We start from the raw sequence: 17044 nt of genomic DNA, 5'->3' as shown, positions 1-17044 counted from the left end.
GTACTTCCGTCCATATCGACCCTACTAACCACCAGCAATACCTCCACTTCGACAGCTGCCATCCAACCCATACCAAGAAGTCCCTTCTGTACAGCCTAGCCACCCATGGTCATCACATCTGCAGTGACGAGCAGCCCCTCTCTAAATATACTGAGGATCTCCCTGAAGCCTTCACTGACAACAATTATCCTCCCAACCTTGTACAAAAACAAATCTCCCATGTCTTATCTTCCCAGTGTTCCACCACATCCCAAAGAGCCACCGTTCTGCCACAGAGGAGCATTCCCCTCATAACTCAGTACCACCCAGGACTGCAGCAACTGAATTACTTTCTCCACCAGGGTTTTGATTATCTCTTGTTGTACCCTGAAATGAGAAATGTCCTGCCCTTATCCTTGCCACCCCTCCCACAGTGGTATTGCACTGTCCACCGAACTTACACAAAATACTCATCCATCCTTACACAACCCCTGCTCCCAATCCCTTACCTCATGGCTCATACCTCTGTAATGGACCTAGATGCAAGGCCCATCCCATACATCCTCCCACCACCACATACTCAAGTCCAGTCCAGTCACTAATATCACCTGTCCCATCAAAGGCAGGGCTACCTGTGAAACCAGTATGTGGTCTACAAGCTAAGCTGCAGCCACTGTGGTGCATTCTATGTAAGCACGACACCCAACAAGCTGTCTGTCCACATGAATGGCCACCGACAAACTGTGGCCAGGAAACAAGTGGACCACCATGTTGCCGAACACGCTGCCAAACATGACATCCTTCATTTCAATGACTGCTTCACAGCCTGTGCCATGTGGATCCTTCCCACCAACACCAGCTTTTATGATCTGCATAGGTGGGAACTTTCCCTGCAATACAGCTTACGTTCCCGCAACCCTCCAGGCCTCAACCTTCGATAGTAGTTGTCCTCACCCATCCATCCCCTTCCCTGCTCCCACTCCAGCACTACACAACTGTCATTCAACCACCACACCCAGTATTTTTTATTTTATTTTTTATTTATTTCTTTCCTTTTCCACTACTTCCCCCCCCCCACCCCACCCCACTCTTGCCTGCCATCCAACCTGCAGCACTTCACTGCCTGCCATCCCTACCTACCATCCCTCCCCCTCTCTGCTCCAGTCGCCTCCTTTCCCCCACCCAGTCACCACTCCCATCATGCACTGGTGCTGCTGTTCTCAGTTGCCTGAGATTGCAGTCGTGTGTGCGAGTTGCATTTGTTGTTGTGTGTGTGTGTGTGTGTGTGTGTGTGTGTGTGTGTGTGTGTGTGTGTGTGTGTGTGTGTGAGAGAGAGAGAGAGAGAGAGAGAGTGTATTTGTGTGTTCATCTGATGTTTAAAAAAAAAAAAATTTTAAAATAAAAAAAACTGTCTCCTTTTATATGTGCCTGTCTGCTGTTCAACATCTCCTCCACTTCGATGAAACACATTTAGAAGACATCTGGATGCAGAGCTCAGAATACATTTACTGGCAATGTTTACAGCTAAAATTTTGCCCCTTTTTGTCCCTACACTGTTCTGCGGCAAAGCAATGTTAAATGATCACAAAAGTCAGATATATATAAAAGTAAATTCCCCAGGATTATTGTACGAAAACGGGTGTGTTTTCTTCGTAAGAAATCTTACATTAAAATTGTTGATATGCTTTACTATAAAAGGAGTTATATTTTGAAATATTCAAATTTTAAATTTCATGCTTTACCAATGAAAAACTAAAAGTAGTAGTTTAGATTAAATAAAATTTTAAAATAGTTGCAGTGTATGGTGCATCAAGGTCAAGCTGAATGTTACATTTTCTAGTGTGTGTGTGTGTGTGTGTGTGTGTGTGTGTGTGTGTGTGTGCAAAAGCTGAAACACAGGGGATGTAGAGATCACTAGTGTGTCTTGAATGCAATGAGGACTGCTTATAAGGACATGTTTACTAACATCTGAACGTAGCTACGAAATTGTGAGGTGCTTTTAAATGAAGCTCTCAATAACAGAGCAGCATACGTCCAACAAACTGGTATTATTAGTATGCTCTGCTTCATTTCCATAATCATTTAATGTTGCTTCACCAAACCACAATGTAAGCTACATTTTTCTTGTTCTTTTTCTGTACTTACACAATACATGAATGAATTCAGTTTTCTTGTCTTTTTGCATAAAGTATTTAAATATCCATTATAACTGACACTTGAAATGTCAGTTTTACATCCACTAGAAAATGGCTTAAATATACAATGCCTGACAAAAAAAGTCAAGCTACCCAAACACTGTCAGATGTCAATGTAATTTTGTACATGTACACATCATTAGTGGGTATGTATAAATAATTATATTTGCAATTCACTGTGACACGTAGAATAGCTATCCCAGTACATTAGCGTTACTTGTGTTTAGAATTGTTACCAGACCTGGTACAAAGGGTGGGAACTGCACAAGATGTTGAGTGATCACTGTGGGGGCATGGAATTACTGTACTCCCACACGAGACAGCATTACCAGCACCTGAATTTCAACACTGGGTCTCCATTCACTTTGCTGGTTGAGTTGCACAGTATCCAGATTTGTAGCACTTTTGGATGTGACAGTGGCCTGTTGTTGGACTGCATGGGAATGTAAGGGAAGGCATGACTTCAGGAGTCGGCTAGTGTGATTGAGGGAATTGTGATGTGACGACAACATGTCAGGCATCCTGTATCCTCCCGTGTTACATCTGACGCTAAGTATTGTGATGCAATTTCTCAACAGGATATTGTTTGTCCAAACATGACATGGACCTCTATTAACTGCCTGTGTAATGTTGAGGTACTCCTATGGCCAGACAAAACTCCCAGTTCTGTCCCCGACAGAACGTGTGGAACCAACTCAGCCAACAATTATGTCCCAGTGCCAGTATCCAAGACATCAAGAAACAGTTACAACAGCTGTGGGTCAGATTTCCTCAGGAAAAGATAGCTTTCTGACACCCTTCTTACCAGTGCACGCATCCAGGCCAGAGGTGGTGCAACGTCATACTGACAACTGGGCTGTGAATTTGATTCAATATTGTTATCACTGAAATAACGACACAAACCCTCTCAACCCATGCTGTTTCAGTTTTGCTTTTTCTGTCATGCAGTGTGTGTGTGTGTGTGTGTGTGTGTGTGTGTGTGTGTGTGTGTGTGTGTGTGTGTGTGAACTTTTCTTAAAAAATTTTATTTGAAATATGATTTCAGATTTTTTATTAACTTCTATGAAGTACATAAGACAGCTGATATTACTTGTAACTTGTTATGGGTATTATATTATTACAAAAATATAGCATATTTCAAAAAGAATTTAACAATTTATATTTATTGGTAGGCACATGCTACAAAACAGGGATGATCTAATTTTTAGCAGTTTATGTTCATCGATAAGCACCTGCTATAAACAGGGACAGAATGGAAAACACATATAAAACATTAAATTTTTTTGCTATGTTATTAACCATTGCTCTAAGGTGCAATTACAAAACATTTTATATTATGATGTATTATGGGAATGAAATGTGTGTTGATAGAATAGGTGTGACAGGGTTTCAGAGAAATGCTGCTAGATGCCAGTCTTTCCATTGCTGATCTTTAGTTTGAAGCACAGTGGCATCTGGCAACAGAAGGAGTTGTGTGAGCTGCAGTTGAAGCAGTGTAAGCTAGTAACTGTGGTCCCAAAATGATGTAAAAGTATGACAGCTATTTTATGGCAATTACATTTACAACATTTTGTACTTTAATTCTTGTTATGTACAAAAGTGTTGGTGCTTTGGGTGTATTTTCTTTTTTTGCTAATAGTGAAAGACAATTTTTTCAATATAAAAAGATAGAATATCTGTGCAAAGATAAGGAGCATGTCAACGTCATACTTCTGATCTAAGAGTCAAGAGCATTTTGCTAACTTTTGACCAGAGCCCACAGAAGCCTACTCACAATGCAACCAGACATCTTTTAATCTCCTATATGACAGGCAAGTGTTAAGGTGACCTATGGACTAAAATGCACAGTGAGTAAAATTTTTGCAAGCTTTTGGGTTTGATGACAAAAGGAAATGTGTTGACATTAATAATACTCGCTTAGATAAAATATAAGACGTATTTTTATTACAATTAATTTTCGTGTCAGTGCTTAAGTTAACAGGTATAACGTGTATAGGGAGAACCAGAACACTCAGAAAATCATTGAGCAGGAATGATATTTGCCTAATGCGATTGTATTTTCATTATTTTTGTAATCGTCATTGGAAATAGTGGCAATCTTCAAACAATATTTGGTAAATGTTAAAAGGCAGTCTTGATCACAAATACACATTTATATTAAAATGGTGATCAGTTTCATTCTATTTTAGACCATCATCAGACCACACTCCAAGGTGGCAAGCAGGGACCAAGTATGGTTTGATGAAACTGGTCACCATTTTTAAATAAATGTGTACATGCTCTTAATTTTTATTAAAAAATGATGTGCTCTGCTCCGCTTCCTACAAAACTGTTTATGAAGCATACTTTTCTGGGAATAACACAGTGCCAGGAATGAGTTATCCTGAAATACAGCAGATGACACTTTTTTTTCTGAAAGGTTGCAACGATTTCTTATTCCAACAGGATGGAACTCCACCCCACTGGCTAAACAATTCATGAAAATTTCTCACTGAAAAACTGCCTCAGCACTGAATATGGCACATGGGACACAGACACTGCCCTACATTCGTGGCATCCAAGATCTTCAGACATGACCACATCTGATATCTTTGTGAGGGTATGTACAACTCATGATGTAAATGAGCTGAAAACAGAGTAACAGCAGCAGTGACTTCTGTCAATGAAAAAATCTTATATTAAGTGATATATTATTGTGAATATGGAGTCTGGTCAGCTGGTGTAAAGACTGAGCTTTTGTAATAACACAGCAAAAAACCTTTAGAGTTTTGTGGGTATTTTACAATTTGTCCCAGTTCTGTATCATGTTTTCATCAACAAATACAACCTGCTGTAATCAGATCATTCTCCACTAAACAACCTGCACTGAACATCAACAAAAACCTTAATTCTGGAAATAAGACTCAAACAGCAGTTACTTTGAAACAAAATGATGAAAAAGTAGGACGAATATTTACAGAAATTAAATAAGCAACAATTTGTAATTTAATTCCTGTTATGTACTCTAACGTCCCAAAGCAAATATGGTAAAAAGTTTTGTGATTGTTTACTTCGCACATTAATGTTGGCAGTATCACTTTTATGAGATTTAACGATAAACTGCAACATATTCCATCATTTCAGAAACAGTGTGAATGAATTTGTTATTAGTAAATTACCTGACAATATTGTGAAAAAGATTTCTACTCACCATATAGCGGAGATGCTGAGTTGCAGATAGGCAATACAAAAAGACTGTCGAACAAGCAAGGTTTCGGTCAGAAAGGCCTTAATCAGAATTAGAGAACTCACACACACAATCACAGTCTCTGACTGCCAAGGCCAAATTGTGAGCAGCAGTGCATGATGGGAGAAGCCATCTGGTTGGTTTTTTTTTTTTTTTTTTTAAGGGGGTGGGGGGTAAGGGGGAGGCTGGGGTGGTGAGGGAGAAGGGTAGCAGGGCATGGGTACTGGATGGTGAAGTGTTGCTTCTCATTATTCCATCCTTGATTTTCCGTTGTTTGAATTGTTTGAATGGTAACCTACTTGTTATACAGCAGTTTCTGTGACAATTCTTTCCATATATTCATATTCATTTTCTCTCTGACAGATTTTATGACAACTTCCTCCATACTAGATATACTGCTGCTTTCATCTGCCCCTTTTTCCAAAACTCTACAATTTTTTTACAGGGGGAAATCAAACTTACAGAAAGACTCCCACTGAATTGTCCTATTAAACTTCCACTCTCTCCGGAGGTATTGGTGCTGGTACTGAGTATAGCTTGAGCAAGTGAGAGTGCCGGGGCTGCAACAGCAGAACATGGAATAGAGCACAGCGCCAACTGTAAAATGCGGCTATACAGTGGCATGAGGTCTTCTATACGGATTAAGATTAAAGTCTGCAAGAATTCCAGCAGCATGCCAAGCTCTTCAGGTGGATCTGACTGGCAGTGCTGATCTAACAGCTTCTCCACGCCATCCTTAAAGCTGAAACAGTATACATGTTATAGTTTTCTTCCTACTTCATGCAATGTGTAAAGCTGTGGGTAAAACTTATCATAAACGAAAATTTTGATGGAATAATTTTGGCTTACAACAGTTATTTATCGCAACAGCAGCTTTTTGAAGCTCACAACGAAAGGAGTTAGAGGTAATATGTTTTGTATGGAGTCATTTAGTGTGTTTACAAATGTGGTTTGTTAATCCTCTCAGCTACTAATTCAGGTGAAATTTTAATTACTTTTGATTTCAACTATGAACACATTCTTGGGAGGTTGTACATAAATGAGCCCAAATCTGCACATACTTTGATTAATAGGAGTTATCAGTAAATAACTGTGAAATGCAATAATAACCAAAAGAAAGTACATCAAGGATAATGACAATGCAAGAGGGAGACCCCAGCAGCAGCGACACTACTGTGAAATTTGTGCTGAATATGAACTAAATGCAGAGATGCCAAGTTTGAAAAGAAGCTATCAGTAATGGGGGCAAGAGAATTAGGGAGGGGGGGCATAGGAATATTTATAAAAAAATTGACAGTAGAAATCTCTATTTGAAGCTTAATTATAATGCTTCGAAAGTAAGAATTTAGGCCTTTAACTCCCTAGTAAGAAAGACAAGAAAGAGTACCCGCTGTTTAAAAATTAGATCTCGAAGTTACGTTTTTCAAAATACAAAACAGTTAAAAACATTGTACAACTGGTAAGCACAGTGAAAGGAATTTTCACAGCAATAAAAACTGAACTTTCTAGGTTCACAAAATGATGCAACGAAAAACATGGTGATGTCAAACTACTAAAATAAATTAAATAGCAAATTCCGTAATTTTGGCAAGGGTTATCTTACCACCGTAATTTTAGTCCAGAAATCATTATAACTATGGACAAATCATAATACCTGACATGTCTGCAAATGTGATGAGTGGTGGTACTGTGCATCAGTGGTTGGTGTTTTAAGAGTGAAAAGATAAATGTTCTTTATAATGACAGCAACGGCAACCCATCCATAGGCAGCAATGAACTGGTACACAAAATTAACAAAAAATTGCGAAAACAGGCATTTCACAATATCTCAACTGTCAGACAAGTTTCCACTGAGTTATCAGGGTCTTTATGGTGAGATCATGATTATAAAATTATGATACCACAAGTTCTCTGCTTGTTGTGTTCCGAAACTCTTATGAGAACTACAGAAAGCTACATATGACTTTCTTTGGATTTTTCTTTTCATTAGAAAGTGGAAGGAGAAGGCACATTAACATAATTGTGACCTGTTCAAAACATTGGTTTCTTACGGTAACAAAGAAACGAAACAGCACTCAATGTATAAGATCAACTACCTTGGCCAAGAAAACCAAAAATAAAGCACACCAAGGTCTCTCAGCCAAATATGTTATGAACATTATTTTTTGGAATACTAAGAGAATACTGTTTGCAGATTTTATGGAATGTGGAAGGACAATCTATTTTGAAACCTACTGCGAGAAATTAACAAAAACTGGAAAGAGCCATTCAAAACAAGCAATCAATGGTAGGCTATGAAAACCCCATGACTGCATTTTGTTAAATTTTACAGGAGAAATAAAAATGGTTTCTTATAAACTATATATAAAGTGATACATATAATGTTTCAACCTCTGTAACTATATAGCAGAAGCCTAGTTATTGACAGAGTAGAGAAATCCATGCACTTTCATGTCCCTCTTTCATAATGGAGTCACTGGTAACTAGAATCATATAATTTTCACAGACAGATGGAGTGACAAGGTTTTCATTGCCTACCAATTACAATATGCCATCTTCACTACTAAAGTCATGTTTCTGCACAACATGCGCTTGACCTCAATCTACCCAGCAAACACAAAAATTGTTGTATCAGTTCAAAATTCCCAGTTTTTAACATTCGCCCTACAGTCCAGTCTTGGCTTCAAGCGATTTTGACCTCATAATGGACATGAAAAAATTTCAAGATACTGTCACAAACTGGCTAGAATCTCAGATGGCACAATTTTATACAGAGTGAACAGGTCAACTTGATATGATGTATGATAAATGCTTAAATCTGCATTATAATTATACAGAGAAGTAATGCAAAAGTGTAGAATTTATATAAAAAAACTGCTTTAAGTATTCCAATATCTTATTTTCAGCCTAATGGAGATTAGTTTCCAGACAGACCTTGTATACAGGAGATCAGCCTTACACTACATGCACTTGGCTGACATTCTCTGTCTTTTAATCACACATTCATCATCAGAAGCACATTAGATGAGCTACATTTAACTTAACCTCTCATGATAACGTCAAACAGCATGTTTCCATATTCAACACTTCATGTTCCGTATCCCTTAGTTATTTTGTATGGAAAAAACACCACCAAGCACAGGAAAAATTTGGCAGGGACTGGATAGTTACCCAAAGGAACATAAGGAGATTTTTTGTTCATGTTCAACACGAACTGTAAAGAAAGCTGTCATTTAACAGAGCCAGAATGAGCAAATGGGACTCAAGCTCCATTATAAGAAACTGATTAGGACATGGATGTTACTCCAATCACCTTTATAACAAAGCTGTTGGTTCCCCAATGTGCAGTCAAGACAGTGAAGATGAAACTGTGTTAAATCATGTCATTTTAGTACGAACTAAATACCAGACATGGCAAACAAAATTATATGAAAAGTTGAACCAGCTGAATTTTCCGTTGCTGACATCCATCAATGCTATAAGGATTTATATTACTGGTAATTTTTCAAAGATACAGACATCAATATTAAGTTACATTTGATGATGATGGTTAAATATGTATATCTACTTGTATGATGCATTAATGTATAGTTTCAGTTTAGTTATAGATGACTACAATAAAATATGCAATTGTTGATTAGTAGGTGGATATCACTTCAAACCAACTAAGTACAACAATAACCTAGTGTCCTCAATCCAGCTACCATAAAAGAGACAAAACAAGAGCAAGAGTTAATAAGAGAGGAAAGCTACGTGCATTGTATGTGGTATAAGTGGAGGGATAGAATAAGGAGCCTCTGAACACTTGCACATTTGCTAAACCTTAATACATGATTTCTCTTGCTGCAGCTTAGTGAGTAGATATTTTTATTTTCACTGATAAAACAAATTATTTTCATACTCATTTAGACAGGTACAAAGAAGATTAACTGATAATTTATTCATGCAATCTTTGCCATTGCCAAATATACAACTCAAAGAAAACCAATAAAATCACCTTGTATATGAAAGAAGAACTTGCCGTGTGTGGGTAATGGAGTTAACATCAGCGAAGAAATCTAATATCAGTCTCAGTAGAAATGTGTCTCTGGTTCTGAGAACTTCTTTTATACTCATGAATGCCACTGTCACAAAATACAGTATATCTCCATCAGGTATTCCTCCTGATACACTGTCACATTCTGTTAGCAGCTTCAGTACCTGTGCCAATAAGGAAAGAGATAGTGATAAAACTTGTAGCTTTACTATTTCTGTAGAAGTTCATGACAACACATTTTTCTATTAGCATTCGTTGAATAATAATAATAATAATAATAATAATAATAATAAATAATAATTTTAAATAATAATAATAATAATAATAATAATTTTATTATTATTATTATTCCTATTTTTCTCAGACCTTAGGTCTGGTTAAAAATGGAAAGTGACGCGGACCTTCATCAAGCGTGACTTCCTTTTAACTGTACGGTATATGTTACGTTGTATTTAGGAACTTTCGGGTTATTGAACACATATCAATAATTACAGATTTCTGTAGTTGTTTATATAAGTTTGGTTGTAGCTGTATTGTGTTGATGTACTGGTGGATATTGTGTGGTATGACTCCTGTAGTTGATAGTATAATCGGTATAATGTCAACTTTATCCTGATGCCACATGCCCTTTACTTCCTCAGCCAGTTGGATGTATTTTTCAATTTTTTCTCCTGTTTTCTTCTGTATATTTGTTGTATTGGGTATGGATATTTCGATTAGTTGTGTTAATTTCTTCTTTTTATTGGTGAGTATGATGTCAGGTTTGTTAAGTGGTGTTGTTTTATCTGTTATAATGGTTCTGTTCCAGTATAATTTGTATTCATCATTCTCCAGTACATTTTGTGGTGCATACTTGTATGTGGGAATGTGTTGTTTTATTAGTTTATGTTTTATGGCAAGTTGTTGATATATTATTTTTGCTACATTGTCATGTCTTCTGGGGTATTCTGTATTTGCTAGTATTGTACATCCGCTTGTGATGTGATCTACTGTTTCTATTTGTTGTTTGCAAAGTCTGCATTTATCTGTTATGGTATTGGGATCTTTAATAATATGCTTGCTGTAATATCTGGTGTTTATTGTTTGATCCTGTATTGCAATCATGAATCATTCCGTCTCACTGTATATATTGTCTTTTCTTAGCCACGTGTTGCATGCGTCTTGATCGATGTGTGGCTGTGTTTTTTTTTCTTTTTTTTTTTTTTTTTTTTTTTTGTGGTTTTAGGGCGCACAACTTCAATGGTCATTAGCGCCCAGACTACATTAGGAATACACCGCGAGTCACAAGTTTAAAACAGCAACGAAACGGAAAACACGATAAAAGACAGACTGAAAGGCATAGGATTAAAAAAACAGCATAATCAAATGTCCTTAGAGAGGTTTGTCAAGTTGATAAAACGAAGAACGCGAGCAGCTGCTCATGGGTCATCCGCTAAAATGGCATCTAGAGTACATGGCAGGCCAAGATCAAGACGCAGTGTGTTAAAATCCGGACAGGATGTTAAAATGTGGCGGACCGTCAGCAATTGCCCACATGGGCAGAACGGCGCCGGTGCAGCCGTCAGCAGATGGCGATGGCTGAACCGGCAGTGTCCAATTCGTAACCGGGCCAAAACGACCTCCTCCCGTCGAGAAGGGCGGGAGGAGGACGTCAAAGCCGCGGAGAGAGGTTTCAAGGCCCGAAGCTTGTTGTCTGTAAGTGCAGCCCAATCGGCATGCCACAGCGATAAAATGCGCCGACAAATGACCCTGCTACAATCTGACGAAGGGACACAACAAGAAGTTGTCCGAGGCTGGAGGACCGCAGCCTTGGCCGCGGCATCTGCAGCTTCGTTCCCAAGGATACCGACATGGCCAGGAACCCACATAAAGCTAACCGAAGAACCGACGTCCACCAGCTGCTGAAGAGAGCGTTGGATCCGGTGCACGAAAGGGTGAACCGGATACGGATCACTGAGGCTCTGGATGGCGTTCAGGGAATCGGAGCAGATGACATAAGCAGAATGTCGGTGGCGGCAGATGTAAAGAACAGTCTGGTAGAGGGCAAAGAGCTCAGCTGTGAAGACCGAACAATGGCCATGGTGCCGGCATTTGAAACTTTGTGCCCCGACAATAAAAGAACACCCGATCCCGTCATTGGTCTTGGAGCCATCTGTATAAATGAAGGTCATATTAATGAACTTTGAACGAAGTTCGACAAAACGGGAGTGGTAGACCGAACCGGGGGTAACCTCCTTTGGGAGCGAGCTGAGGTCAAGGTGAAAGCGAACCTGAGCCTGGAGCCAAGGTGGCGTGTGGCTCTCGCCCACTCGAAAGGTTGCAGGGAGTGAAAAATTACGGTGTTGAAGGAGGCGACGAAAGCGAACTCCAGGGGGTAGCAGGGCAGAGACATACAACCCGTATTGACGGTCGAGAGAGTCGTCAAAAAAGGATCGATAAGACAGGTGGTCGGGCATTGACAGTAGCCGACAGGCATACCGACAAAGCAGTATATCGCGCCGGTAGGTGAGTGGCAATTCACCAGCGTCAGCATGAAGACTCTCGACGGGACTAGTATAAAACGCTCCGATCGCAAGTCGTAAACCTCGATGTTGTATGGAGTTGAGGCGGCGTAAGATGGATGGCCGTGCAGAGGAGTATACGAAGCTCCCATAATACAGCTTGGAGCGGACGATCGACAGATATAGACGAAGTAGGACGGTTCGATCCGCTCCCCACGACATACCACTGAGAACACGGAGGACATTTAGAGAACGGGTACAACGGGCAGCCAAATATGACACATGTGAAGACCAGCTAAGTTTCCTGTCAAATGTAAGACCTAAAAATTTTGTTGTCTCCACGAATGGGAGAGCAACGGGACCGAGTCGTAAGGACGGTGGGAGAAACTCTTTGTAGCGCCAGAAGTTAATACAGACCGTCTTCTCGGCAGAGAAATGGAAGCCATTGGCGACACTCCAGGAGTAAAGACGGTCAAGAGAACGCTGAAGACAGCGCTCCAGGAAACATGTACGCTGCGCGCTGCAGTAGATGGTAAAATCGTCCACGAAAAGGGAGCCTGATACATCAGCTGGGAAGCAATCCATTATTGGATTGATCGCTATGGCGAAGAGAGCGACACTCAAAACTGAGCCCTGTGGCACCGCATTCTCCTGGCGAAAGGTGTCTGACAGGACAGAACCCACACGTACCCTGAACAGTTGATCCATTAAAAAGGAACGAATAAAAAGAGGGAGGCGACCGCGAAGGCCCCATGTATGCATGGTGCGGAGAATGCCCGCCCTCCAACAGTCGTCGTAAGCCTTCTCCAAATCAAAGAACACAGCCGCGGTCGGGCGCTTCCGCAAGAAGTTATTCATAATGAAGGTCGACAAGGTAACCAGATGGTCAACAGCAGAGCGGAGCCTATGAAATCCACATTGTACATTGGTAAGTAGGCGTTGAGACTCGAGCAGCCAAACCAAACGAGAGTTAACCATTCGCTCCATCACTTTACAGACACAGTTGGTAAGCGAGATGGGTCGATAACTGGAAGGCAAGTGCTTGTCCTTCCCCGGCTTAGGAATCGGGACAATAGACTCGCGCCAGCATGCAGGAACATGTCCCTCAATCCAGATGCGATTGTAAGTACGAAGAAGAAAACCTTTACCCGCAGGAGAAAGGTTCTTCAGCATCTGAATATGAATAGAATCAGGCCCTGGAGTGGAGGACCGTGACCGGCCAAGTGCGTTTTCGAGTTCCCGCATGGTGAATGGGGCATTATAACTTTCACAATTCGAGGAGCGGAAGTTAGGTGGCCTAGCCTCCTCTGCCTGTTTGCGGGGGAGGAAGGCAGGGTGGTAATGAGCGGAGCTCGAAACCTCTGCGAAAAAGCGGCCGAAGGCATTGGAGACATCCTCAGGGGCCACAAGGACGTCATTCGCGACCGTCAAGCCAGAAACTGGTGAGTGGACCTTAGTGCCAGATAGCCGGCGCAGGCTACCCCAGACAGCAGAAGAAGGAGTAAAACTGTTGAAGGTGCTTGTGAAAGCAGCCCAGCTGGCTTTCTTGCTTTCTTTAATAATACGACGACACTGTGCACGTAATCGTTTATAATTGATACAATTCGCCACTGTAGGGTGGCGTTTAAAGGTGCGTAAAGCACGTCGACGAGCATGTAAAGCGTCTCTACATGCTGCGGCCCACCAGGGGACCGGTACGCAACGTGGAGAAGAAGTAGGGTGAGGGATGGAATATTCAGCAGCAGTGAGAATGACTTCCGTGAGGTGTGCGACCTGACGATCGCAGCTTGTGAAGGTTTGATCCTGAAAGGTCGCCCTGGAAGAGAAGAGCCCCCAGTCTGCTTTGGAGATGGTCCAACTAGATGAGCACGGAGAGGAGGTATGCTGCAGGAGATGGATAACACACGGGAAGTGGTCGCTCGAATATGTATCAGAAAGTGCATACCACTCAAACCGGCGTGCAAGTTGGGTAGTACATATAGAGAGGTCTAAATGGGAATAGGTGTGAGATGTGTCCGAAAGAAAAGTAGGGGCGCCAGTATTGAGGCAGACAAGATTGAGCTGGTTGAAAAGGTCTGCTAACAGGGAGCCCCTCAGGCAGGATGCTGGAGAGCCCCAAAGGGGATGGTGGGCATTGAAGTCTCCAGTTAACAAAAATGGTGCAGGTAGCTGAGCAATAATTTGCATCATGTCTACCCTGGTAACAGCAGACGACGATGGAGTGTAAACGGTACAAATGGAAAATGTAAAAGTGGGGAGAGTAATTCAGATGGCAACTGCCTGCAGGCCGGTGTGCAACGTGATGGGATCGTAGTAAATATCATCCCGGACCAGCAACATAACCCCTCCATGAGCCGGAATACCTACCACAGGGGGTAGGTCAAAACGCACAGAGGTGTAGTGTGCCAAGGCAATTTGATCGCATGGGAGTAGCTTCGTTTCCTGGAGGGCTACGACGAGCGGACGGTGCAAGCGGAGCAGCAACTTCAAGTCCTCTCGGTTGGAGCGAATGCTGCGAATATTCCAGTGAATAAGTGCCATCGTAAGAAGAAAAGGAAGATGAAAGAAGGGGTCACCTCGAAGGCCGCTGAGGGCCTGGCTTCGAGCGAGCACTGCCGCCGCTATCAGTAGGCGGACAGTCATCATCCATTGGTTCTATAGGTTCATCGGCCATCTTGTTAAGATGGCCGGGAGGGGGAGCTTCCTCCGCCGGTGAACGGCCAGATGTTCGGCTACCAGCGGTGCGGCCAGGCGAAACGGATGACAGCCTGGGGCGGCAACCGCTGGGTGGCGCAGGAGAAGAAATGCGCCGTGGCGGAGAAGGAGAACTGTGCTTCCTATGAGCCTTCTTGGAAGGTCGTTTGGTGGAAGTACTGGTCGATGGCTGGGAGGTCGAGGTACGTATAGGAAGTCTGCACAGGACAGTTCCTTCTTGAAGGCCCGTGTATCTGACTTCTGGGTCTTCGTCTTAGCAGAAGCTGATGAAGGGGCTGGTGTCTGTGGGGTGATGGGAGGCAGAGGAGACATCGACCGCGCAATCTTAGCACTGGCCGAACAGACGACCGTGGTGCTGAAGGTCAGATCGCATGTCTGGGTTGCCACCACCCTGGTAGTCCGAGGAGAGGCGAGGACAGTACTGTATTTCCCCGCTGGGAGCAGCGTGGGCTTCCTACTAGCTAATAGCTTGCGAGCAGCCGAGGTGGACACTTTCTCTTTGACCCGAATTTCTTGGATACAGCGTTCATCCTTATAGATGGGACAGTCGCGGGAGGACGCTGCATGGTCACCCTGACAGTTCACACAACGAGGAGACGGAGGTGGACAGTCACCCTCATGGGCATCCCTGCCACAAGTGACACATTTAGCCGCATTGGAACAAGACTGGCGAGTGTGATTGAAACGCTGACACTGGTAGCAGCGCGTAGGTGTCGGGACATAGGGGCGAACAGAAATAACCTCGTAGCCCGCTTTGATGCGCGATGGCAGCTTAACACTATCAAAGGTCAAGAAAAGTGTCCGGGTCGGTACAAGGTCATTGTTGACCTTTTTCATGACCCTATGGACAGCCGTCACGCCCTGCTCAGCGAGGAAAGACTGAATCTCCTCGTCAGTCAATCCGTCGAGAGATCTAGTATAGACCACACCACGAGACGAATTCAAAGTTCGGTGAGCCTCCACCCGGACAGGGAACGTGTACAAGAGTGTGGCTCAAAGCAGTTTCTGTGCCTGAAAGGCGCTCTCAGTTTCTAGTAACAAGGTACCATTATGCAACCTTGTACAAGACTTAACAGTACCGGCTATGGCATCTACGCCCTTCTGGATAACGAAAGGATTGACAGAGGAAAAATCCTTTCCGTCCTCAGATCGAGAAACGACGAGGAACTGTGGGGAAAGCGGTAGTACTTTTGTCACAGGGGGCTGGTCATGTTTCCGTTTGTGGGCAGAAGTCGAGAGAGAAGAAGAGAAATCCATTGCGGAGGAATCCCCCATGATTGCCAGCGCCTCCGATGGTGCGCTCCTTCCTTATGGGGACCCTCTCAGAGGGCACTCCCGCCTTAGGTGAATGTTTACACTTCAGGTCACACCTCCCGAGAAACAGACGGAGGGACCAATCGGCATGGTCAGAAGGTATCAGCTCAGGCAATCACCCCTCCCTGGGCCTGGCCTTTACCAGGGGGTACGTGCGTGCCTTACTTGTCTACCCAGGGCGGGGAATTACGCGTTACCCCGTCACCAGCTACGCATGCGAACGCGTGGGTCGGCCTTCAGGCGCGCACAGGGAGGAAGGAAGTAGAGGAAAAGGAAGAGAGAGAAGACAGACTGCCTCAAACACCGAGGCGGAGACCAGAGAAGGCAAGGAGAAGAAGGCAAGGAGAAGAAGGCAAGGGAAAGAGTAAGGAAGACAGTGAGATGGAGAAGAACAAAGAAAGGAACCAACCAAAGGAAGGAAGAAACGAGACGTGAAAAACCAAAAAGACCACAAATATAGGTCGTGGAACCGTCCGTCTCCGGACGCAGGTGCTAACTACCCCCTTGAGGGGGATGGACTCCGTTTAGTCGCCTCTTATGACAGGCAGGAAGACCTCGGGCCTATTCTAGCCCCCGGACCCGCAGGGGGGGATGTGTGGCTGTGTTAGATGATACGGGTGCTTGCCATGTAGAGTTTTCTTTTTCCAATTTACTTTCTTCGTATCTGTTGATGTTATGTGATCTAAAGGGTTGTAGAAGTGATTATGAAATTGTAGTGGTGTAGCCGATGTATTTATATGAGTGACTGCTTTGTGTATTTTGCTAGTTTCTGCTCGTTCTAGAAAGAATTTTCTTAAATTGTTTACCTGTCCATAATGTGGGTTTTTTATGTCGATGAATCCCCTTCCTCCTTCCTTTCTGCTTAATGTGAATCTTTCTGTTGCTGAATGTATGTGATGTATTCTATATTTGTGGCATTGTGAACGTGTAAGTGTATCGAGTGCTTCTAGGTCTGTGTTACACCATTTCACTACTACAAATGAGTAGGTCAATATTGGTATAGCATAAGTATTTATAGCTTTTGTCTTGTTTCTTGCTGTCAATTCTGTTTTCAGTATTTTTGTTAGTCTTTGTCTAT

General features: G+C 42.6%; 1 protein-coding gene across 1 annotated transcript in view; it reads right to left on the bottom strand.

The window, feature by feature from the left end:
• The window catches only part of LOC126419074 (uncharacterized), a 183272-nt gene that overhangs the window by 86162 nt on the left and 80066 nt on the right, over positions 1-17044 (bottom strand). Inside the window, exons 4-5 of the mRNA XM_050086159.1 lie at positions 9398-9600; positions 5863-6142 (exon numbers count right to left, since the gene is read on the bottom strand). Coding sequence (XP_049942116.1) covers positions 5863-6142; positions 9398-9600 — 483 coding nt within the window. The remainder of the gene's footprint in view (positions 1-5862; positions 6143-9397; positions 9601-17044) is intronic.

Source organism: Schistocerca serialis, chromosome 9, assembly GCF_023864345.2.
Source record: "Schistocerca serialis cubense isolate TAMUIC-IGC-003099 chromosome 9, iqSchSeri2.2, whole genome shotgun sequence".
NCBI lineage: Eukaryota > Metazoa > Arthropoda > Insecta > Orthoptera > Acrididae > Schistocerca > Schistocerca serialis.
The sequence above is the reverse complement of the archived record's forward strand: the minus strand, read 5'-3'. Positions and strand labels throughout refer to the sequence as shown.